A 26,079-nucleotide genomic window follows, 5' to 3' on the forward strand; every position below is an offset into this window, starting at 1 on the left:
CTCCCGTCTCCTGTAATCCGGCTTGCCCACGTAGCTAAGCGCCGCCGGCGGTCGGGATAGTTGCAGGATAGTTACGACAGATGGAGCGAACGTTGCGCTGCTGACGCCACCTAAAAGGGAGTAGCCTCTTGTGGCCTCTTCCTCTTTGGCTTGGAGTCGGCGGCATATGCGGACGTCTCGTACGCCGGTACCGTACCGCCGATACCGCACCGCTTCGCGGGACCGTGCTGAGAAAGGCTTCGGAGCGGGACACCAAGATGGGGACACACGATCGTTCGAACGCGCTACCGTTCACGTCACATTGAGTCAGACTTCCTCGATTCGCCGGCTGCTGTCGGCATGTTCCATTGGCAGTAGTTCGACTGGCTAGATTGGTGTATAAAAGGCGAAATAAATGTCGTTTCGATTGTTTTCACTACTGTGTTGTCGATCCTTTGTCCCAAGAGCACATTTGAGACCCCACAATTTATATATATATGAACAACATTTATAGATGCATAGACAGTCCCATAAGATACAAACTTCTTAACAGCAGTAACTGTTTGCTGCAGAACACTTGCATGGTTCATTGAAACCATTCTCTATCAAGCCAAGCATGCTTCGCGTTACGTATAGATGTCACCGAGTCTGCTTAATTTTTTTCCCCCAATCAGACGCAAGCTGACGCCAATGCCGGTGCTCATGTGCGGTTAATAGGTGCTCCGGCGGAGCATGGCGCATAGTGAAATCAGAGCCTATATACAAATTTTGTCACAGCGCTTTATCAATTTACAGAAATTAAAATCACTTTTTAATTTTCCTGCAATCATTCCAAAAAGCCAATAGATGATTTCTAAGCAAAGAAGAAAGTAAGTAAGGGCCTAAAGAGGAAGTGGGAGGAAACCATAAGTGGGGCACAGATTCTCTAGCCATTCCGTAATATTGCTACGATATTTCATCAATAGCTGAATGACCACAACTGGACGTACATGCACATATTTGCACACAGTAGCAGGTGTGTTTAGAGACAGCTATCACCTATTCGTTTTTTTAACAGGTTTTGCAGAGAGGCTTAGAAGTTCTTTTCTTTTTTTTAGCTCTATACAGTAAAACGTGCACCTAAATCTAAATACACGCGAAAACACCCGTGTATTTAGATTTAGGTGCACGTTAAAGAACCCCAGGTGGTCCAAATTTCCGGAGTCCCCCACTACGGCATGCCTCATAATCAGATCGTGGTTTTGACATGTAAAACCCCATCATTTAATTAATTTTTTTTTAGTAACACATGACACAAGTAACGCTGAAGTACAAGTGCAACCAAGGCTCACAACAGTTTATTCAGCAAATTGCTGACTTTGCAATGAACATAAACTCTGTCTATGTAACACAAAAGGTGTACACCAATATCCCGATGCTGAAGCAAACTGTCATACAATGCATATAGAATTGTGTACCACACATTAAGCAGCCATCAAGCACGGCTGTTTCATGGGTTTTGCTCATGTTCCTATTTTTGTAATAGAGCCTATGGTATCCAGTATTCATCACACCAATCTCCTAAGACTAAAAAACAACACGCCAAATACACCAAACATGCATAACACAACAAAATCCCTCCGGCAGAAATATGCTGACACAAGTAATTGTCAAAATGACAGTAAAAGCTGTCGTGAATAGAAAAATATCAAGTCTCCACACGGAATGGCTTTGCATTTTTGAAATAATCTGCAGTGCAGCTTTTAAAGAAGAGTACAGCTCCAAATTCAAGCAAGGTGGCCAATCCCTCTGCATCTCATCAATCTATAACTTGATGTGTTGTAATATAGCTGAAGTTAAATTATTCTGTTTCAAGGGTAACAAAAAAACATCACAACATTTCAGACATTGCCTTAGACTATCACAACCACTAGAAGGCTATGCAGATCAAGCCTATGGCAATGATAAGAGATCAACGTTGCCAAAGGTCAAAGTACACATGTGCTTTAATCTCGGACACACTGGCTTAATAACCATTAAAAGAGTAGATATAACGAATTATCGGATATAACGAAGTAAATTTAAAATTTGGTAGCCTGGGCTTTATTTCAATGAGTATTCTACTGCTATAACGAAACAGAAAATTGAAGATTCCAAACAATTAACAGTACTGGTTACAGCGAAGCTCACTCAACAGTTTAAAATACACATTCTGGTAGCAAAAGATGACATGCACTCAGCAAGAGCAACTTGAAATGGCACATTATAGGCGCTTGGATACGTTTTGGCCAGCTGCTTGGCTCACATGTCAAAATTCCGTCAGTGCCTTCAAAATTGTCAGGAGACCCCTACTAACCCGCTGAAGGCATTAGTCTTGCGTTTTTCCCATAGACCCCCCCCCTGATCATGATTTCTCTTTTTCACTGATCACAAATATAGGATATAACGAACATATTTTCAAGTCGGCTGTGACTTTGTTATGAGGAGTATCGACGGTAGTTACATTACCAGACTCCAAGCAAACCACTTATAGTTAACTGTACTGTGAGAAAAGCACTATGCTTCGCCCAGTACAGACTGTAGGCATGTGCTGCTATTGCAAGATATTGACTACAAAACATTTTACTATTGATTACATTCTACTACATAGTAACGATCTCAGCTATATAGCTATAAGCTAAATTGGATAATGTCTGACAACTAAGTATTACAAGGTGCTAACTGGTTCACAAACAAAATGCTACACCAGTGAAGATATTTCTGGAACATAACTATGGTGGCTAGCACATAACTTTTACGTACAATGAGCGCTCAAAGATTCCACGCTTCTGATATGTCATTTCACGCCCCAGCTGACGTACAAATGCACAGTCTGCAAAGTGATCTATATAATGAAAATCCGCAAGGTATACAAAACATGTCATGCCTACTCTGTACACAGAGACGCCCAACTACAATTCCTGCAAAAGTGATTACTTGTGACTCACTATAGAGCATGTGTCCAAAAGTGTGCGTTAACAGAAATAACTTGCAACATGATGCATTATATCGCCACTCATGTGTCACACTACAAAGTAACACCTTTTGTCAGGTGTTGCCCCACAGGTCTGACCAACATAGTTAAAGAGTACATAAATTAACTTAAATGCAGTTAGTCACAGTAACCTACCCGCTCTTATGACAGTTATCTTAGGGCAACCACTTATCATGAGCAACCACTTATCAAGTAGTACTAAAACAATTAAGTGCTACTTTATAATATCACACCTAGTAAGATCATGTATTTCAGGTTGTCAATGCTATCAATCAAACTATCTTGATAAGCTGACCACAAAATGATGTCCCATGACAACAGATGTACGAAAGTGCAAGTTATGATCACAGCTAAATCCTGCCCTAACTTGGGCTTTCAATTAACGTATTTTCTATCAGTGACTTACATACAAGCAAGATTCTCCTTTTTCACTTCCTCAGCAAATCTGACATTCTCGAAAATGAAACATTTTTTTTCCAAATCATCACACATATAATTGTAAGACAACCAGTCAAAAATAATAATTAATGTTCTATTGACAAACAAAACCTTGCCAGGCATTCATCCACTGAACTGAGTTCAGTGACCTTTGGCACAATACATCAACATCCTTGACTTCTCTACGAGGAACAAAGCTGAACAACAAAGCTCGTCTCCATTTTTTCACCCTGCTGAATTGCGCCTAAAACAAAGGCAAAACATAATGTTAGAACTGTGTACATGATGCTTCCACATCCGCACACAGGTTGACATACAGCTACTTCGTGACTGCAACAAGTGACGGTGCATGGGTGCTTCTGCAACCTTTGGTCGCTTTTCAGGACAGTTTGGCAAAGTAAGCAAAGACTCCACTCCGCGCTCAGCAAGATATATCAACATGTTCTCAGTGCCAACGGCAATCGGCTAAAGCACTTAACGTGTGTGCAACCGGTTTTGAACACATCAACACACCTCCGCTTCGCAGATACACCTCACAGTGGCAATAGTGTTTCCACATTGGAGAAAACTTATGAGAATTCTATAAAATGAGTGGCGGCGACTTCAAGCTCGACAAAAATTGCATCTTCAGCCCTCCTGTATTCGACACCCTTTACTGCCCACAGCAACGGCATGCAATATCATACATAGGTGCCTAGTCCTAGCTCTTCTCTTTGGCATACAGGTCAATGGGGTACCCCTCCTTGTAGTTCTGCACATGGTTCAACATGTACGTCATCTGCTCCTTGAGATGTGGAGGCATATCCTTGTAAACATCGGTGAAGAGATCGCTGACTGGCGGCTTGGGAACTTTTTCGACTTCTTTGATGGTCTGTAAGACCTGTGAGAGGGTAGTCACGGAAAAAATTATGATGATAAGAACGTTGAAACAAGTCATCGGCAAAATCTCACTGATTGATTAGCAATGCAAGCAGATATTAGGAAACCCTGCAATGAATTTATAAGCTGCATACCGAATGTGAATTTTTCATGAAGTCGTAGTGAAATCCAAATGTACTCACCGCGTACTTTGTGTGTGATGCATGTAGACCAATATATGGCAGACCAAAATTTAAACAATTCTCGGAATCTTGGACAGAATGACACCATTTTAGCACTGACAGTGACCAAGGTATCAGACAGTAACTGTTGATGCATTTGTGTTGCAACTATATCTTTCTATCCCATTTTAAATTTCTGAGACCATTTCCTCATTTCCCTGTGCAAGCTAGCAAGGGCAGGTTAGTGCATGCACTCTTTTTTTTGGTAGCTGGTTGCCTATATAAAGGCAGCTTGTGTTGCAATAAATTGTAGTTGAAACTTAGTGCTTGTGTTCGTCCCTTCCTTCTCTCCTATTTGTATTCTTGTTCGTGACTTAGCTACAAGTTAGAAAAGCTGATTTTCTTCCGAGCTAAACAGGGAATCAGAGTGGGAATGGGACCAATGGAAGACTATTTCAACACAAAATGTTGCCGAGATCAGTTACCACCATATTTGCCCGATTCTACTGCGCCCCTGATTGCAGCACGCAGTTATATTGCCGCCCAAATAAAACAAAAATAATAACTTGGTGCCGATTCTACCACGCACATCAAGTAATGAAACCTGAGTCAATGCGTACCGTGTTGAAACGATTTTATGGAACATACGAAGGCACACAGCTAAATCTTAGCGGCTAGTCGCTATCGGAGTCCGACTACACATCGTTTTCGCTTTCCACAGAAAGTCATCCTCAGTTCCATCTAATGCTTTAGAAACACCACACGTACAGCAAACTGGAAAATGGCGACCGCTAACTAAGGACGGAAAAAAAAAAAACATGTATATTCGATGGGAGTGCGGCTAGCTACCTTGTCTGGAGCTTTTTCTTTTTTTTTTTGGTAGGAATCGGTTTTGAGTAGAATTAGTTACGATTGTACCGCGCAAGCCAATTTTAACGCACTTTTTATCCAAAAAGGTGCACGTTGGAATTGTGCAAATACGGTTGTATGCTTGTACAATGTACCAGCTGGTCAAACCAACACAGACTGCATGAGCAATGCTTGAGTTTACCTCCTTCTTGAAGGCTGCCCTGATGTCCTTGTCCTGCTGCTCGCTCCAGTATCCACGGTCAACGAGGAAATGGCGAAGTCGCATGATTGGATGGGCGTGCTCATCCCACGTCCGCACTTCGTCCACCGACCGATAGGCCGTGCTGTCGTCCGACGTGCTGTGGTGGCCGATTCTGCATGTAGATCGTAAAGTGCCTCGTCGTCACCATCAGCCTAAAAAAAGTTCACTGCAGAACAAAAGGTTCTGCAAAAGATCTCAGATTGCTGCAGTCCTCTGTCTACCAGACACGCACCGTAGAACCTCTAAATTTCCTCATCTGATTACTCTAGTTTCCTGCGTCTAAAATGACACAAATCTCTTTTACTATCCTCTCTTTTACATATGACCTCTTTTACATCGCAATGGAGGGCTCAGGAATTGAATAATTTCGCCCATGTGGGGTTCTTTTTGTGCACCTAAATCTGTAAGTAAATGACTGCTTTTGTTCAGTTCGGCGGCTACAGCTAGCTATATATACTAGCTCAGTGGCTATGAATGAACGCCATATCCACTGAGCCACCGTGATAGATCAATCTGTAGTAAATCAAGCCTACCATTGCATAGAAAAAGGGGTTTATTAAGAATAAACCATGAATTAACTCCGTGGGTAGCTGCTGTTGTGCGTGGTTCAAAGCACGAGAGAGCTTCGTCTCCTTCTTCATCGCTCTTGTTCCAACACAATCAGTATTACTGACTGGCTGATTAAGCCATTAAGATTTCCAAATTAACTTACTGATTACCTACTCCGGTGTAAATTTTGCAATTATGGAATTGAAGCCGGTCAGCACTCCGTGCGTGTCCATTTATTAGGAATCCCGAGACCGGCACCAGTTTCAAAATACTGGTCCTCAAATTCTGTCATAAGATACATTGGTGTTCCACAATAGATACATTGGTGGTCCACTTAGTAGTTGTTCCACAACACAGAAGAAAGGCTTTGCAGGCGAATGTAAAAGCGATCACTCAAGCGATATTCTCTGCAAGTTCGGGAAAGGATTTCACAAAACTGCTGCTTGTCTCAACACTTGCCACTGAGTGGACATGCCTTTTTTCACTGGCTAGCTTCAACTCTGCAGTTGGAGCGTGTGTCCTAAAGTAATTAACTAAGAGGTGAATTAGAAATCTTGTCTAACCATTAAGTTAATAATAATCACACATTTATTGATGTCTGTCATCGCTCATTTACACATTGCCAATAAAAAAAACATGATCATCTCCACTGTGCTCCTTTTAATTATGACTTTTCCTTTGAACCATATAGTGTGCATCCATTACAAAAGAGAAAAGTGAAAGAACGTAGCATTTGTTTTAATTGTTGTAACTTTTTTGTTCTTGCATGTGACAACGTCCTTGTATCTTTTTTTGTTACTGTCATTGCGCAACTGCGTATCATCACACATAAATGTGCTTTTCGTCTAAATAAATTGTTGTAAGTAAGTATTGCATGCACCTTCTCTCTGCACTTCATCTGAGTTTACACTGTTCCGCTCTGACGCTCCACTGATAAGGTGAATTCATTTGCCAGCTTTTTTTTTCTCTTTTGGCTATAACTCGTATGTCAGGAAGCTAGATTTACGCCTGCACACAAATGTAATGAAGCCTGTACAGTCGAACTTAGTTATAGCAAAGTCGTGCCCCATACAAAAATGTCTTCACTATATCCGTTATTCGATAGAAGCACATAGTCGTTTAAACCTGATATCGTTGATAAAATAGTTATATTTACTTCGTTATATCCGGTAATTCCTTATATCAGAGAATTCGTTATATACGCGTTGTTTACATTGAGGTTCAGCTGTAGCCTTTTCCTCAGTTCACACACACATTATGAAGCATCAGTGCACAATAGAATGTGGCCAAAGAACCAACTTACCTGTACGTCATAGCTTCGATGAGGACGGGCTTCTGCTGTTCCATCACAAAGCGGCGGGCCTCCTGTACTGCCAAGTACATGCCAAGGATGTCCTGGCCGTCAACACGAATCGTTGTCAGCCCGTATGATGGACCTCGCGCAGCTGCATATTTTGAATTATTACAGCATGACAGTTCCTGATAGCCCTTGCAAACAGACAATCTCACGAATGAAGGTTTGCTGAACGTCATACTTGCACAGTCAAACCTCGTTATAATAAGTCGCACCTGGCACAAAAATACCTTAACTCACTGGCTTCCAAAGCCGGTAATTCGCCGGGCTGGCGGTATGGTTGGTGCAAAAATTTATACATAAATGGCATGATGGGCAATATATGGTATAATTACAAAAAATGTCTATATATGGCACTACTTTTCCATGAGAGCGGAGGTTACATTTGCTTATATCTTTAGCATTTGATATTTAGCAGAAGTTTGCGTAGCACCCATAAGCAGCAAAAATAACAAGAATAGAGGGTCCAACAGCGCTGACAGTGACAAAGAAATCAAGCAGTAGAGGAACATATAAACGTAGATAGCTCAGCAGCCGACAATGTTATAGTAGACGGTTTTGGTATAATGGTTTAGCTGTTTATGTGGATGCACATGAAATGGCTATGGCCACACTATACGCATGTTTCAATGAGAATTTTAGTAGAGCACTCCACGTGAGAAAGAATGGTGACCAATGTCAAATGCAGTGGCACCATCTGATCTCAATATTCCTGAAAAAACATCACTAATACTATGTCCTCAAGAAGAGACAGCACAAAGCAAGAACTAGCTTTTTTTTTTCTCTCAAAAAGATGAGCAAGTATCAAGGCTGAATTCACATCAAAGCAGGTGGTCTCGGTGCCGTCATTTTGTTACACTAGCTAGACAAGCCATACAAAGCCGAAAGGGTTAAATATAAACTTCAGCGTGCATATGTCACCCACAGAGCTCGCCGTAACATTCTGGGCATGCACATTTGGGAACCGCAAATTTACTGCGTGCACAATGCCTTTGCGTATAGTACTACACTATAACTCTCTATTATATTGAAAAGATCCAAATAAGAAACGTGGTACTGTATTCTACTCCATAGTTCTGACTGTGTTCTACTCCATAGCACAGAGTATCTTTTGACATGAAGAATTGTGCAGAAATAATCGAAAATGACTTTCAATGCAAGCGTATAGCCTAACACAAACGTTTGGGGACACGTTTGGGGACACGCTGCGCTGATTTTTCGGTGGTAGCCTAAATTTCATGGTAGGGTCCAATCTCTGTAGTCGTCTGTGTCGATTATCCGGACTGTCCCAGTGCTTTTCTGTCGATTTTCGGATGACACTGGAGAGGAGGCAGTTGGCGTCCGCTCTTGAAAATGTTCGCACCCTTTGGGACGTAACTTGTCCCCAAACAATATTCGTCACCTATCGTGCTTGCATTTCCTTTCTTGAAAACTCTGTGCTCTGTATACTTTCCTATCAAGAACATTATGTCACACTGATAATGCACATAATCGCGATCGTGATTTGTGACCTGGAAGTATCGGGTGCGCAGCATTAAAGAAAGGAAAGGCACGTAAGATGATGACGATTATTGTTTCGGGACAAGGTAAGCCACAAAGGGTACAAACTTTTTTTAAAGCACAGAGAACAGAGCCAGTCACCAGTATGTGACAATATAAGCCGATTCATTACTTGTGTATTGTCTCCAGTAGTGCGAGCGGCGGTGTGGAAGGTGACTGCCTTCCTCCTTTCGCACCACCAGAGCACCAGGTGCGAAAGCAGGAGAGGAGGGGGGCTGTTGCGGCAAGCGGCTGAAAGCTCCCCCTCCTCCCCCAAACCAATGCCGTTTCCCTCAACCTATCCGTGCAGAAACACCACCGGCCACTAAGAGAACCAGCGCTGTAGCTAAAGAAAGCTCATTTGCTTTAAAAAGGTGAATTTGGCAGACGTACCGATTCCATCGCAGCTGTACTGTTCGCAAGTAGGTGTCGAGATGGCATAGCCATTGTTGCGGCTGAAATGATAAACCCGAGCAACATTGAAGACATGAAACAGTGGCTTTTATTAGAACTAAAGCAATTTAATTCAAGACAGTACAAATTTATTGCAGTTTCATTGATTGAGTGATGCAAGCGTGGAAGAGCGAAGGCTAGTTTTGTAAGTGATAAATTACAGTTGTGATGTTAGATCTCGTAGTAATTAATTTGAAAGCTGTGATGCAGCATATGAAAAAGAAAATGAGCTGTAATTAGTATGAGCGTTCGGCACAACTTGCGTTTTCGTGGTGATTGATCGTAGTGGGAATGTAATATATCCAGATAAGAAATTTCTACAGAATGGCATAAAATAATTTCGTGCATAATTTTGTAAATGAAAACAAGAACAAGGTAATGAATGCAATCTCTTACAGGTAGTATGTTAAGCTTGGGGCAAGCGAATCTAACTGAGTCCATATATTTAGGTAGAGCATAGCTCAAAGCGCAGTATGGTGTGCAACAGTAATGGGCAATAAGGTGGTGGGGTACGTGAGTTCGTAAATGGCAATTGCATACATAATATGGAAATGTGTGAAGCTGATATAGAGAGTATGATGTGTGTTTCAATGAAAAAATATGGCATAATTTATAAAGTATTGGGATTTTCTTGTAGACACTGAGTGTAGTTTTGCGAATGTGTTTATGCCATTGTAGTTGGCTGTCAAAGTAACCCTAAAATTTCATCTCGTTAACCTTTTGCAAGGAACGGTTGTTAAAATTTAAAGATTTAGTGTTCGTTAATCGGGTGTTTTTCGCAGCAAAGACTAGGTAGTTGCTTGTCGCTATGTTTGCTCGAAGAGAGTTAGAGTCACACCAGTTTTAGTTTTTGCAGAACATCATTACCTCTTTTGTAAAGTTCTGTTTCCGTTTCGGCTGTTGAGATAATACCAGTATCGTCTGCATATAAGATGCAGTCCTCTGAGAGATAGTCAGGTAAATCGTCGATATATGCCAGAAAAAGGAGAGGGCCTAATATGTACTCCTGGGGTATTTCAGTGTTAGATAATACTGAAGAAGACGCCATGTTATTAACCACCACATACTGCTGACGGTTTCTCAAATATGTGCTGATGATGCTTAGGGGTGCGCCATGAATACTACCATAATTATCAACTTTTTTCAGCAATATATTGTGATTAACAAGATTAAAAGCCTTAGTTAGGTCCACAAAAACACCCATAGTTAATCATTTTCTTTCAATGTTTGCTTTTGTTTTTTCCTCGATGTTAATAAGCACAGCCTCTGTTGATTTTCCTCTTATATATCTGCACTGCTTTTTTACGTAAATTTTGTGTACATTAAGAAGAACTTTTCTAAACAAGATAGCAGAACTTTCTCAAAAATTTTAGAGTATGGAGACAACATGGATATTGGACGGTAATTCGACACATCTATCTTATCTCCCTTTTTAAACACTGGTACAACCTCAGAAATCGTAAGTTGCACCGGAAATGTGCCTCAAAGGAACATCTAGTTAATTATATGCGACAAGGGGCCACATCTGTGAATTGAGCAATGTTTTAGCAGGAACACAGAAATGGAGTTTAAACTAGTTCATGAAGTATTTTTTAAAGAGAGGATTACATTATTGACTCCCGTGGGCGAGTAGGTTGAAGGAAGAAAAAACTAGGACTGTTAGTTAATAATGTGGTGTCTGATTGTCAATTATATGCATGCCTTGTAGTCAGAGTAGATGTCATTGTTGCAAAGTAACTGTTCAAGCTCTCAGCAATTACAGAAGGGTCACTTGCTGTTGTGCCAGAGGCTGTTGTGCCTGTTTACAGAGATATCGCTATGCTGCTTCTATTGCACATGTTTAGGACAGTATTTATAATTTTCCATGTTGCTTTGCAGTCACCATGCGCTTGCTTAATGTTCGCATAATTTCGCCTTGAAATTCAGTTAGGTTTTCGAGTTTTCTAAGCGCATGTTGTGCGGCTTTTGCTTTAGCTTCTTGAACATGTTGTCTTTGTGATTTTTTTACCTGAATGTGCCGGTTGTTGGTCAAGGTTTGTGCCTCATGCAAACCTTGGCCAACAGCCTAACTTGGCTTCATAAGAAACTTAAATTGGATGGCGCACCGTGTACTTAAAATAGGCCAAGAGTTCAGCACGGGAGCAGAAGAAAGGGACTCACCAGATGAAGATGATCGGCGTGCCGAGGACGCCCGCAAAGTTGAAGGCACCATGGGCGTCACCCTCGCTGGCGGCACCGTCGCCGAAGTAGCAGGCCACACACTGCTTCTTCTGGGCCAGCTTGTAGGCGTACGCCGTGCCCACCGCTGCCATGTGCATGCAGACGACGCAGAAATGCGAGACGGTTACTTGAATACATCTGCACGCGCACGTCTGTTCACATTCACGCACACAGAAGGTGTTGCAGCGAATACTCTATCTTTTATAACAATATGATAAGGCTAGAAGACAGGTGTTTTTCATATAAGCAACACAATTTGTGGAAGTAGATATCAGAAGCAGTACTATAACAAAAAGAAAAGGTCTAATTATAGGGTTTAATGTTCCAAAGCAACATATGGGCTATGAGGGGCGCTATAGTGGAGGCTCCATTAGTTAGTTAAATTGTTAGTTGGTTAATGATGTAGACATTTATGGTGGAAAAGCAACTCAGGCTATGATACAGTTTTGCTATAGTGGAGGCTCCATTAGTTAGTTAAACCATAAGTTCGTTATTTACAGCCAAGGTGTATCTGGCTAGGTTCTGGCAGATCATGTCCACGGACAAAACGACACGTAGAACAACAATTTGGCTCCATGTGCGTGGCATATTTCCCGCCAGTTGTCTGGCTGCGTAGTGTCTTGGGCAGCCAGCTGCGATGCGCTCAGCTTCAACAATGGGCGCGTTAAGTTAGCGCGCTCTGAACTCCAAAGGAGCACGCTCGAGTGCGCTCGAGTGCGACGCCTTCGGAGCTTAGCTTAACGGCGATTTTCGCCGACTGCTTTCGGGTAAAGTCCCTATATAACTTATATAGGGACTTTACTTTCGGGCGCACGAACGCGCCGTCTGGCGAATGTTATGTTGCTTCCGCGACTGCTATCGCATTGCGCGCGCTTTTTGAAGATGGCGCCGCCGATAAACACCCTCCTGCAGTTCTTGATAGACGATGAAGAGCTAGAAGAACTTGACGCGCGGCGACGGATGCAGCAGCAGCGGCTTATGTATGTGATGCAAGCTGTTTGTGCTGTTCTCAGAGGTACCCTATCCGAGGATTTATTTCTGCTCCGCGGTATGCTGACTGATGACTCATTGCCGATCGCAAGAGGACAGAAAACCTTATGATCTGAGTTATCCAGGATTATGTGATCAACCTCGTGCCCAGATACACGGACACACAATTCAAAGAGCAGTGGCCCAACATCTTCCATGATAACGTGAGGACCTGAACAAGTCATACACATGAACGTAGCGACGAGAAGGCACCAAACTGCGACTGTTTGGTTACGTACCTGAGCGTCTGGCAAGTAATGATCAGGCCGTCATTTTCGGTTCGTGATAAGCTCACACCGCGCCAACACGCGAAGTTCCCGATCATGCCTTAGAGCAGCCGCCTGGCTGCGCAGCGGCGGCAGGAACGAGTGGGCAAGGAGCGCAGACTTGCATAAGTGGAAAGAGTCGGAAACACAACATTTTTCCGGAAGCCGTAGCAAGCGCACGCTCTCGCGCACCGTTTCCAGGGTGGAGCGCGTAGAGCGCGCACCGGAAGTCGCTTTTTAGCCGTTAAGTTTAAGAGAGCGCGCTCTGCTGGCTAGAGCGCGCTCGAGCGCCTTAACTTAACGCGCCCAATGCGAGTGGCAGAGTGCACAAAGTCCGCCGCGAATGCGCGAAGGCGTTCCTCTTCACGCTGGGGGGTCTCTCGCCAGACCATAGCGAGATTCGCCCCCCGACGTCGTTGCCTTTGTGCGCCACATATCGCAGCAGTTTTCTTAATTGGTGCCATCTTAAGCGAAGCAGTAGGTGGCGTGTAAGCACTGCTGATGCACGTTGAAACACCATTCCGTAGGCGATGAGTCGTCACAAAATCGGACGCGATGGACAGGCCATGTGCGGAAACTGTGTCGTCACCTCAGCAGAAGGCCTACCTGCACACCACCTACACCAGGCTACACTTAGGGCTACCCCACGTTGGAGCATCCACTGCGCTGAGACTACCGAAGCACTCTCTGACGGTGCCCATTAGTGTCATGATGCAGTACTTCGCTTTGCTGCTCCTACATGGCGTACATGGTAAAGCAGCGACACACTTTGAAGAATGCCGCCTCCTCCTCACGCACGCTGGCTGAGGCCGACATCACGTCCCTATTGGCCTAATGGCATCACATGGACCCTCGCGCCGGCTACGTTTGTTTACAGTCGCGCTCCATAACCATTTTCGCTTGAGAAGCGTCTACCGACTGGCGAGGAGCGCATGTTTGCCCTGTTGCTCTTCTGTGTTGTTTTGGCTTGCGAACGCCTCGAACTAAGTTTTTTTTAAAATCGATGTTCCCTTTCATATTGACACTTGCATTGACACGTGCTTTTCCCAGGTACCGCATTTCAATGGCAGTGGCAGAAATGGCACAATGGTGGAAACTCAAAACATCATTCCTTTCGTGAGTTTCTTCATTTTAGATGACCGTCTTAGGTTAGGCGCACTTAAGCATGACGAAACTGACGCCATGAAAGCCTAACGTCACTCAGCAGGAACGTTCAGGAAAGCCCAGATGGTGTTGACACATAAAATTTGTAATCTTAACGTCATTCCTATATCTGGTAATTATTGCACCTTTCACAAGCTTAATCCTGTAGTGCAGGAAGTCATATAGCAAACACAAAGATGTCGATGCGCTTCCCGGTGCCGTGTGAAGGCGCCAAACAGTTCGACAACTGACAGCGACATGGGCTTGTACTTCTGTTTGATCGACACAGATCGTAGCGATGAAGAAAACCCCTTTTTTTGAGCGATAGCTCTACTACTCCAGGTACAAACCCAGAAAATGCCTGGTACCGAAAATCTGACCTTCAAGCTCAGCCAAGGTCAAACTGGTACTTAGCCTGCCATTACCGGCGGCTGCTGCGTACGCCGCGTGGGCGCCCATATCTTGAAAGCGATCTGCGATGTGGAAAAAGCGTGCCGAGTGCTCGTAGCTTCATATGCGCTGTGCTTTCGACGCTTAGTTCGCGTTAAAGCGAGACACAGCATGAAGGTCAATTCCCTCGCTGCCGCTTCCGTGCCGAGCAGCGTCTGCGTGTTGTGTTGTGGTGCAATTTTGATGCGGTAGTTGCTAAAGGTGCCGAGCAGCGTCTGTGTCATTTCCCAAAGTAAGCAAAACCATCCTGTCACTCGACAAAGTTCGTTTAACCGCGTTCAACCACGGCAAACTTTTTACTCAGCAGTGAAGAAATAAACTTAGAATCAGTTCGGGCTCCCTATATACACTCCCCTACATGTGAAGGCTCGCGTCCCTACACTTTATTTTTGCCGCTGAGAGGCATTGCGCCGAAGATGAACCAGATGTAATTTTCGAGACCCGGTGGGAGACAAATTCAAATGTTTTTTGCTCGCTTAAAAAGAAGTAATTTGATAAACCTTTCTCAGTTTGGAAAGAATATCATGCGTCATCAGCATATTTTTACTGGGGCCACCTCGGTATTCAATTGGCAGTTAAATGTAGACCAACAATAAATTTTATGAATATATAATGTTGCCTGTGCGTATTTCTGTGCAATATGTCGGTCCAAAAATATTTTCTTGCGTGAAGTAAAGCTCCTGGGTCCTTAGCTTGTATAAAATTGGTTTTTATGTATGAAGCCACTTTATCGAAAGAAAACAATACCCCAAATATGGGCCATTTTGTATTGCTTATTTTTGCGGATTATAAAAAATGTAGGAATGGCAAATCATCAAAAAATACAATTTTAGGTGTAGGGCCTTTCTTCAGTCTCCTCAGAAAATTAAACGTTGAATTTTAATAACGAAACATTCTTTCGTAACGCCTCTTATTTTGCATAAACGAAAGTTCAGCTGCTGCTTCAGCCAGTGAAAAAAATTTTCTGGAAAAATATTTCGTAGACTGACTTCGCGTGTTGTACCTGATCGCCTAAAATTTTTACAATGAAATGGGTGATGGTCAAGCGCCAAGGCTGGTGCAGTTGGCGTGGAATCGACCGTGTATGATGATATTGTGGGCGCGTCATCCTTCGCGTCCTATATTTCACAGACATGGGTGAATCACACCTCGTGCTCGTGCTCCAGCACGGCATCCGACGACATGTAGAACAACAACAAAATGAAGCATAGAACAACAATGTGGGCTCCATGTGCGTGGCGGTTTCTTGTCAGTTGTGCCTTAGCACAGGTGTCAAAACAGATGATCGATTGTAAGCATTGTTATAACCCTCTCCACCGCCGATGCCTCTATAACAAGTGTCACGATACTCGGCGGCAGCACGTCCCACGAATCGTTGTGTGCCCCTTTGTCTCGTGATGTAGAGATCGCGCTAGCGTTGCTATCAGCAGTTGCTGTTTTTTTTTAATTTTTTTTTTATTTGGTACATACTGCCGGCCTGAATGTCAGGCCTTGGGCAGGAGTGGGTATGAAATAATACAAGAATAGGTGAAACAATGCAAGGATACAGCAATTCCGTATCAACAGCATTCTAACGTTGCGCGTGACGTGTGACAGCACTCGGCACTGCTGTATTCGATATAGCAGCTGTTCAAAAAAAAAAAAAAAAGGAACGAACGCACATGAATGAAAACGCATGACAAATACGCATGATAAATAGAAGGCAAGTAATTATCGCAAACGTTCAAGCGCGCACATGAAAGACGAAATAGTGGGGTTTTCGACCACCGCAGCGGGCAGGTCGTTCCAGTTACGGATTGTACGCGGGAAGAACGAGTTTTTAAAAGCATTCGTTTGGACCAAGTATTCACTGACTTTCTTGGAGTGGAAGGATCGAGTTTGCCGTCGCTGTACTGGTTGAAAGTATAAATTCTTCTCTATTCCTAATTTGTCATGATGCAATAAATAGAAGAGTTTTAGTCTATCACGATACCGCCTTGTCTCCAAGCTCTCCAAGTTGGCTGTCTGCAAAAGGGCTGTAGGGGATGTTTTCCAACTATAAGAGTTATAAATAAATCTGGCCGATTTCCTCTGTACTTTCTCGAGTTTTCGGATGTTTGTTTGTGTATGGGGGTCCCAAATTACTGCCGCGTATTCGAGGATCGGTCTTACATAAGTTTTATAGGCCAAGAGTTTAATTTCTGCGTTGATCTACCTAAAGATCTGCGTAAGTATCCTAAGCGTTGCATAGCTCTCCTAACTATATAGGTCACGTGATCATTCCAACGAAGATCATGAGTAATTAGTAGCCCAAGATACTTATAACTCGTTACTTCAGATAGAATGGTACCATTGAGGACGTACGTGAACTTAAGGGTTTGAACCTTACGTGTTACTTGCATTGCCACTGTTTTCTTGGTGTTAATACTCATTTGCCACGTGGAGCACCATGTGTGTATGCAATTTAACGCGTTGTTTAATAATTCCTGATCTGCCGGAGTGCGGATTTCTTTATAAATAATGCAGTCATCAGCGAAAAGCCGTGCTACAACAGGAAGATCCCTAACCAAATCATTTATAAATATCAAAAACAATAAAGGTCCTAGTACAGAGCCCTGAAGGATTCCAGATTGCACAGGGGCAGATTTAGAAGTTGTGTGGCCAACGGTGACTGCCTGGGATCTGTAGGATAAGTAGGCTGCAAACCATGCGAGTAACGAATCGTTCTTAAGTATTGGTCTTAATTTCGAGAGCATCTTAGGATGAGACACGCGGTCAAAAGCTTTCTCGAAGTCTAAAAATCTGATATCAATTTGACTGGATTTATCGATAGCCAACGTAAGGTCATGAATAGTTTCGAGTAGCTGAGTAATGGTAGACATACCTCGGCGAAAGCGTAATCCTGAAGATGCCGTGCAGTGTGCCACGGCTATGAACGCTGTAGCTCATACGCGGGTCTATGACGATGGGGCGGACTTGGCGCAGCAAACGCACTAATTAGGTCGCGATATTCGGTGGCGGCACGTCCCACCAATCGTTGTGCCCCTTTGTATCGTGACATAGAGATCGCGCTTGCGCTGTTATCAGCAGTTGCCCTTTGGACTCGCTATGGGACGGACGCTCGTTTAACCCCATCTTCCAGGATCCTGATGATGCCGTGCAGAGTGCCGCGGCTATGAATGCTGTGGCTCAGGCGCTGGTCTATGACGATGGGGTGGACCTGGTGCAGCAAACCCGCTAATTGGTCATTGTGCTGGGCGAAAACAAGACGTCGATGTCCTTGCTCTTTGACAAACATGCCAAAGTCTTGCTCAATATAGTCAATAATGATAATATATATATTCACTATAGCAATATTCACTATAGCAGACCCACCATAACCACAGCTTCGCTGGCTTCCATCTTCACAGTAGTGGAAGGGCTCTGAATTTTATGTAGAGATTTATGGTGCAAAAGCAACTCAGACTACAATACAGTTTCGCTGTAGTGGAGGCTCCATTAATTAGTAAGTTAGTTAGTTAACTGGTTAGTTAGTTAGTTAGTTAGTTAGTTAGTTAGTTAGTTAGTTAGTTGATTAACTATATAGAGCTTTATGGTGCAAAAGCAACCCAGGCTACGATACAGTTTTGCTGTAGCGGAGGCTCCATTAGTTGGTTCATTATGTAGAGTTTCACTAAACAAAGCAACTCAGACTATGATGTGCCAGCCACAAGGTAAGATTTTATTGTTAGATAAAAGCATATGAATTAACAAAAATCAAACAGGAATGAAATGGCATAGTGAGGGGCTATGGATTAATTTCGATAACCTAGGCTTCTTTAATGTGCGCCTAAATTAGTACAACATTTTGCATTCTGTCCAAAAGTACGTGATTTTTTGTGGCATAAGGGAGTTCAGGTGCCTTACCCTGTGGCATCTGCGTTGCGAGCGTCGATGAGACGGTGACAAAGTGGTGCTCTGTCGAGCCGTAGTGGATGGGCATCTGGCGGCCCTTGCCATAGTCGTACATTGTGCTGTAGCACTGCTGCATCGTCTGGTTCACCGAAAAGTTACGCCACAGCAGCACGCCTGCGATGAGTCACCATATTTTATGAAAGAGAGACTCGTGAGAATGCTTCCAGAGAGTATCAAAGGAGAATAAGTAAATTGGCACTTTCGCCCAAAGGGCAAAGCAAAAAAAGCAATAGCAAGACTTAGCATGGCGCTAGTTCCTTGAATGTGTGGCACGGCATAGCACGCAAGACAACTGCTGCTGCACAGCATTGCAGGCATCTCTTAATGCTTGCATAGTGCTGCCAGAGAGGCAGATGAAAAACTATAGAGGAAGGAAACAAAACATGGAAAACTATCAGGATTTCATCATCATCATCAGCAGCCTACATTTACGAGGTGCGTTCAAAAAGAAACCGAACTTTTGAAATGGCACGCCAACCGGCAGAGGGAGTGCGCTGCGGCTACTGAGCGCATGTGGCGGCAGGTTTAGACAACAAACTTCCATTTTCCGCGTTTCGCTCTGACCGTTAGTTGGCGAGCTACAGCCGCTGAAGTGAGCACACGAACAAGCGGTTCTTCGGATTGGTCCCGAAGTGACAATGAAGGAATTGAAAGAACAGCGTGTGTGTGCATGAAGTTCTGCTGTCCTTTCTGTTCATACCAATGTATTCACCATGGTCAGGTAGGTAGACACACGTGATCAACAGGAATGGTGTGTGTGCGCACAAAGCTCATGCCAGCAGCAGAGGGCAGGTCCAGCCAGTTGAGCAGAGCATGTCCATTCAGCTAAGTTGTTTTTGCAGCCAGACAAACCGCGCGTCACTCACGTCTCCGAGAGCCTTCTAAGTACGCAGGCCTCCATTGATATTGTGACAGCATGGTGGCAGCAACAGCAAAAACACGCCTTGAGTGTCCGTATAATTGACAATTTAGAACAACCTTCAGTCATTCAACAATACAGCAGCAATGCTACAGCAGTACAGCAATATACAGTAATGCAAGTTGGCTAAAATAAAGTGGAGCTGCCTACCCTACTTACTCTGTACTGCGTGCTCACAGGCACAGTCAGCCACAGAAGATTATGGAACACAGCGAATTTGACAAAACATTGGATTCCCGCAAAGCCTGAGCACATAGCCTCAAATTTAAAATTCTAGACTGTGCATAGTAGCCATTGCGACCTACATAATGATTCATTATATTTGAACTGCGATGTCTTAGTGGAGCATAAATTCTGTCTTGGAACTCGTGTCTCGTAAACTTTTGTGGCCGACTGTACTATCAACACAAATTCAGATGCAAACAGATCTGAAAAGACTGAACCACACTTTCTTGCTTCTGCATTTGCTGGTGCACATGGCAGCCACATCAGTGTCGTGACCAGTAGCATACCACTAGCCTTCAAAAAGAAAGTGCATAATCATTGCATTCTACCAGTACCAACATATGGGGCAGAAACTTGGAGGTTACAAGGAAGCTTGAGAAGATGCTAAGGACCATGCAACAAGCGACGGAATGAAAAATTATATGCATAACGTTGAGAGATAGGAAAAAGGTGGTGTGGATTACAGAGCAAATGGGGGTAGCTGATATTTTGATTGACATTAAGAGGAAAAAATGGAGCTGGGCAGGCCATGTTATATGCCAGCGGTCTACAAAAGTTGCAGAATGGGTGCTGTTACGGGCCGGGGTTTGGTAGATGCCTTCAACAGCGTCTGCTTGGAGCTCTAACCAGGTTGACCATCAGAGAGGGTCCGGCAGGGAAGACGAGGCAACGTAAAAACAAATAACACAAGTTTAATACATGGTTACGGGTGAGCGGGGTGCTCCAAAGTAAACATTCTCATCGAGTAAACATCCTCATGGAGTAAACACCATCCAGGCACTCTTCCCCTCTCCTGCCCCCACTGCAGGACAAAGCAAACCAGACGAAGTAGTGAGGGTGGGTGACCGTAGCGGGGTGAACGTCCTTAGTGGGGGTGAGATGGTCGCAAGGCGGCACGGCAGGTTTCGTCTCTAACGTATCTCTGACCCTCGCGACGGACATGTCTGTTCATGTTGACGAGCGAGATCGTTAGGCACGCCATTTCCCATGCGTTTGCACGTGGTCCAGGCATGGCCGCTCAAAGTGAATCGCAACAGTGCCAAGAGTAGGGTAGCACAGTCGACGACAACAGAGAATAAGGTGGTGTGATGGAATTAGGAAATTTGCAGGCATAAGATCATATTAGCTGGCACAAGACAGAGTTAATCAGATATGTTCATTCACGTTATATTTTGTATGTTTCTCTAAATCTATGCATGCCACTCCTGCTAGGGCCAAAGAATTGGCCTGCAGTATGTATAAATAATATAAATCAATAAATATCACTGGGACAGGCCTTTCTCCTTCAGTGGACATGAAATAGGTTGGTCATAATGATGGCACTTGCGAGATTTGTTCTCTGGAGGTGCACCTCAGACTCTAGTGATATGACAAGAAGATCTGAAGACACAACACCATCGCGCTCATTTAATGCTCGTGCAAGTTGATTTTGCCCTCTTCGCATTCCAGTTTATGCTGGCAGTACACCTGGAAGGGTTTCTAGCTATGCCCATGCCGTTGCATGCAAAATCACCGCTGCTGCGGACACGTCCACCGAAGCACTTCGACTCACCGTACTCGCGGTACTGGACAAAGACCAGGTCCTTGTCATCGAGCGCGGCAGCACTTCCGATGAGCACGCCCTCCTCGCCATAGTGGGTCATGTAGAAGGAGATACGGCCCTGTCTCTGCGACTCGTACATGATTTGGTCGATGATGTTCATCTGCACCATCTTGGTATACATGCGCACCAGCAGGTCCTTGTCCAGCTGGAGATAGGTGCGCGCAGATGGCAGGAAAGCCTTATGTAAACACGTGTGCAGTAGTGGGACAACAATAAGTGTTAGATGCATGCCCCGGACTCGCTCGCACTCCTGCCACGCTCAATACGAAGTTAGCATGCACTCAACAGAAGAACTATGGTCTGGCATGACCCGAGACCAACACCTGGCCACGATACTGGCCTGAGACATAATACTTTTGGCCTGCTGCATTGGTCAGGCCAAGTATCATGTCTTCTTCCTTACATCTTTGTCTGCTTCTGTACACTTACTGCGAAGATGTTAAAGGTAGTTCCACAGTGGTTCTCAGGCGGCGGCAGCGGCATGGTTGGTACCCAGTGTCAGCCACAGAACAGCCGGCAAGGCATTCACGAAGCATCCATATGACAAAGTTGTCAGAATGCGCAGCCGGACACCAGTGTCAGTGGGGTCAGCGCAGCATACATCAGATTTAGCAGACCATAGAAGTACTAAGCTTGGATGTAGTGAAGCACATGAAAAGGCTCAAGTATTGTAATATACTTGTATTGGAAAATATCAAAGCATTTGCAAAAAAGTCTTTGGCAGATTATGGGCTGTGGCAAATGAGACCTCCAGGACTTCAGCTGCGAGAACTTTTATGTAGCTTCACTGTGTTTGATGAATGAGCTTCCTTTACATCAAGCATGAGTTGTTGGTTCACCTTTAGTGGAGAAGTTGCAGCATTGAAAAATCGTTTTTTCTTTACAAAACTTTCCCTTACTCAAGCAACAACCAACCTTTTAATTCAAAGCTAGGAGCAGCAATGGTTTGTACACTGGTCTGGTCTGCCTTCATCTGCGTCTTTCTTAAATGACGGGCTGCTACAGCAGGTGTCAAAGTGGCCTGCTACTAATATCGCTAATACAAAGAACAGGAAAGTACAATACAAACATTTTTGTAGTCAGAATTTATAGACTGACATCACGGAGTTTCTGGGACGTGATGTAAATGAAGCTCAGAAATAGACTTGAAGGACACGCTTAATGTAGCCCATAGAGAAAGATTCATCGAAGCACTCGCAGGCACCTTTGGGTCCTCGACGCCGTCGGCCAGTCTGCCATCCTTGTTCAGGATACTGTACATGGGAATGCCGTCATGGGCGTTTGCTGGCACAAACTCCATCTTGCTGGTGGTCGGCATCCGACGATTCACGGGTGTAGGTGGCTGGAAGCCACCTGTCTCTGCCTCGGTCACAAATGCCCTCGTCTGCACACATACACGAGTCAAAAGACCGTTTGAATATAACATCAAAACACATTCTATTTTACCCATTTTGGGCAATGCAGCTAGTTTACATAATGCCACTTGCAAAGCAGCGAAGAGCTGGCCAGCTTCGATCGCCATGCATATCCGCACATGGTAATTGGCTCCAGAAGCATGAAGATGCATACTAAGATTTTACTATTCTGAGCATGTAACGGTCACACAACCACCTTATAAGCTTTACAATGACGAAATGTGTAGAAATTTACATGTCCCTTAAATCTGTTGTTTTCTTACAACTACACCCGTGAGCAAAAGTATACGGAGCAGGAGCTTCGCGATAAAGCCGATTTTTTCATCCGCCTGCGAACGCAACTTGAAATTGAGGACTGCAGTTCAAAGTTGGCATTGCGAACTTTTCAATGTACTCGTCAATTCCAGTTTATGCTTATTAATTACGAAAAACTTCAGTTTTTTCGGCGACCCTGTGGTCCGTATACTTTTGCTCACGGGTGTACATTTGAATGAAAGAGTGTACAGACAACTTCGTGCTTCTGTACGCACAACTTCCATAAAAGAGAGTGTGTCCCCTTGGCAGAACAGTTGATGCGCCGTGTGCTCACTTAATTCCAATTTAAGTCGATCGAGCGCGCCGTCCATCACTGAGCATATCACAAAGCATATCACAGAGCTATTTCCAACAAACTATCGCGGTGCTCCAGTTGTTTCAAGCTTCCCAATAAGTAGAACTTAAATTAAGTAAAAAAGAAATGCTGCACTCATTTCTGGCGCATAAATAACTTTTATGGAGAACGACTTAAGTTACGAATCGATTGAGAGATATCTGAACTTATTTATAGAAAGCTGAGAACTGTTTGAACTATCCGGAATTCCTGGTTCTGCAGGGCACTGACCCAACTTTAATTCGCTGATCACAACGTGTAGAAAGAGTGTGCGCGCGCGGCATATGTGCGAGACATTTAAAACGCAAAGAAAACCAAAAAGCAAGCAAGTATTTCTTTTAAACAATTCTACGGTTTCACAGCTGTGTTTTACGACATGTTATACGCGAGGATACATCTGACACCAATTTATTTCAAGGACGCCGTTGACCGGCTGGGATCGTACGATTCCGCATGTAGATGTAGGACACTCACTTCGGTCGCCGATAGCGCGCGATGCGGCATCTTCGGTCGCAGAAATACGAGCCTAGCGGCTGATACAAGACGCCCGTACATCATGGTGGACCACGAGGACGAGGATGCTCGCTATATGACAATACTACACGACAAGCGTCCCGGTTTCAGCTTTCGCAACAACCCGCTAGCACGTCGCCATCGCGGAAGCTGTCTGCTCTTTTTCACTCACGCTACCGTTACTACGGTGGCTAGATGGGTAGGTGTGCCGACCGGCGCGTCTGGAGCGTAGTTCACCGCTTCTCCGCGTCATGATGCAAAATTGGCGCTGCGGTCAGTAGAACGGTTCCGCAGCGCGCGTCGTCTGCTACAGAGGTTGGCGGCGAGCAAAAAAATAAAAAATAATAATAAAAAAAATAAAGCCCGTATTGGAATAGTTGTATGTCGTCTGTTCGTGTCAGTTTCAAAGGTGAAGAGCTCCGTGTCTCTCGTACTGTTTGCAAGTTCCTAAGCGATGTGGAATGTTTCAGGTCGGAAATATGACCAGCGAGATTAGCGGCGGCATTGCTCCACCAAAGAAGACTACGCTCCGAACTGCAAGTCGGGTTCTAAATTTGTGAGAAAGACAGCGGAAATGTTCGCCCCGGGCTGCTCAGTAGCTTTCTCAGTATCGGCGACGTTAATGAGCAAGCCGTACACCGAAAAGCGAACGTCGATGAGCTCCTCGACATCGGAAATTTGCAAGCCGCACATGAGGTGCTTAGCGCCTGCGGCATCGAGCACCGCTGCGCTGCTACAGGGAAAAGAAAAGTGACTCTAGGCTTATATTCTATATATCAGGCAGGCTATATATACATATGTAGCAAGAAAGTTCCTGCAAAGAACCAAGTGCTCCGATTGCTCAGGGACATCACTGAATTCAACAGAGTGAGTAGGTCAGGGCTGTTGTTCCCTTCTGAAGCCCTTAAAAAAAAAAAAAAAAAAAAAAAGAAAGAAAGAAAAGAAAAAACCTGGTAGCGTCGCTCGAAGACGCCTTCAAGCTTCAAACGCTTCTCGAATTCAAGCTGTGCTTCAGTTTAAATGAGTTACGAAGGAACAGTATCGCCGACTTTGCATCCTTTGTGCAGCTGAATCCTCCGAAATTTGATCGTCTGTGAGCGGCACAAGAAAGAGCTCACAAACGATGTTGTGAAGTTCTATTCAATTACACGCCTTTACTTTCTTGTCAAGGGCAAGAACATGACGCGCGAAAGCAACAGGGAGAAGAGGAATATCACCTGAAGCGAAGGCGTGTGCTGTGAATAATGTTATGATGTGGTGGACCAACGTTGCGACCTTGCTGGCGCTAGGCTATCTATGTTGGTGCGTCTGCTGACTCAAGTTGTGAGAGCGTTTCTTGTATTTTAAATATATTCATGAATCTAGCCCAAGAAGTATTGCTTTATTTTATTGCAACCAAACAGTGAACCATGTGCACTTACCAACACAATTCGTCTCGTAAAAATTTAAATACCGTAACTGAGGCAGCAATATAAACACAATAGCTGGATTTCTCGAAATTGAAACATTAGAACTTACTAACACGTAAAAACGTTTCCATATACCGTATGAAACCATGGCAGTATTGTTTTATCCATGGGAAAAAATGCGTCTACGTATTTAATGCAATGGGCATGGAGCGCCGCGTTTATAGCAATAAATGTGATCAATCGCCAAGCTAGAAAATTGACTTCAGCATATCGTGTCTTCTGAGTAGACGACAGTAACAAATTCCCCATTCTGTCTTTGCTACACTGCTCAAAACGGCATTGTATAACGCGTACTTCAAAGCTAGAGCAGAGGCAGCGATACGCTGCTCGTCTACACAGCGCAGCCGACGTTGCGCGCTACCGTTATACTGTCCGCAGCGCCACTTCTGCGTCATGATGCGGAGAAGTGGGGAACTACGCTCGGTCGGCATGGGTCGGCACGTGGTCGGCACACCTACCCATCTAGCCACCGTACCGTTACTACGTACCGTTACGTCGTCACGTTGCCGTATCACGTCTTTGTCAGCAGTTTAGCCAAGCCAAGACAACAATAAGTTTGCGATGCGAGGCCGAGTCGATCCGAAGCGCAGCCAGTAGCTGGCCAGTTACTCAGCTGCTGATCGTTGTATTCGTTACCAACTCGACAGCGGCATTCCTGTTGGTTAAAATGGCAGCGAGGACACTGGCTCGAGCGCTCCGCGCTCATTTGCGAACGGGGAGACGAAATCCGCACTGTCGCCTGTACCGCACGTCGGCGATCTGCAGAGTA

The 26,079-nt window shown here is 44.3% G+C and overlaps 2 protein-coding genes across 2 annotated transcripts in view; one reads left to right on the forward strand and one right to left on the reverse strand.

Annotated features, from left to right (window-relative positions):
* Positions 1-1,283: 1,283 nt before the first annotated feature.
* LOC119457744 (2-oxoisovalerate dehydrogenase subunit alpha, mitochondrial) lies at positions 1,284-25,933 on the reverse strand. Its single transcript, XM_037719395.2, has 10 exons — positions 25,795-25,933; positions 23,803-24,014; positions 22,469-22,648; positions 21,214-21,409; positions 18,470-18,631; positions 11,637-11,781; positions 9,417-9,478; positions 7,434-7,575; positions 5,522-5,693; positions 1,284-4,310 (listed from the first exon to the last, which is right to left on the reverse strand). The coding sequence occupies exons 2-10, from the start codon at positions 23,884-23,886 to the stop codon at positions 4,131-4,133; spliced, it is 1,323 nt and encodes a 440-aa protein (XP_037575323.1). The 5' UTR covers positions 23,887-24,014; positions 25,795-25,933; the 3' UTR covers positions 1,284-4,130.
* Positions 25,833-26,079, forward strand: part of LOC119457745 (2-oxoisovalerate dehydrogenase subunit alpha, mitochondrial) — a 31,878-nt gene continuing 31,631 nt past the window's right edge. The window contains exon 1 of the mRNA XM_037719396.2: positions 25,833-26,076. Within this exon, the coding sequence (XP_037575324.1) occupies positions 25,978-26,076 (99 nt within the window). The 5' untranslated portion in view covers positions 25,833-25,977. The remainder of the gene's footprint in view (positions 26,077-26,079) is intronic.

This window comes from Dermacentor silvarum, chromosome 7 (genome assembly GCF_013339745.2).
Source record: "Dermacentor silvarum isolate Dsil-2018 chromosome 7, BIME_Dsil_1.4, whole genome shotgun sequence".
Classification (NCBI taxonomy): Eukaryota; Metazoa; Arthropoda; class Arachnida; order Ixodida; family Ixodidae; genus Dermacentor; species Dermacentor silvarum.

Bases quoted from the DNA above. Each gene is read 5' to 3' on its own strand.
- LOC119457744 (XM_037719395.2), bottom strand. From the start codon at position 23,886: ATGATGTACGGGCGTCTTGTATCAGCCGCTAGGCTCGTATTTCTGCGA. The intron at 22,649-23,802 runs GTGAGTGTCCTA...GTATGTGTGCAG, and splicing joins GCGCGCTATCGGCGACCGAA to ACGAGGGCATTTGTGACCGA. The intron at 7,576-9,416 runs GTACGTCTGCCA...CAAAATATGCAG, and splicing joins GTACAGCTGCGATGGAATCG to CTGCGCGAGGTCCATCATAC.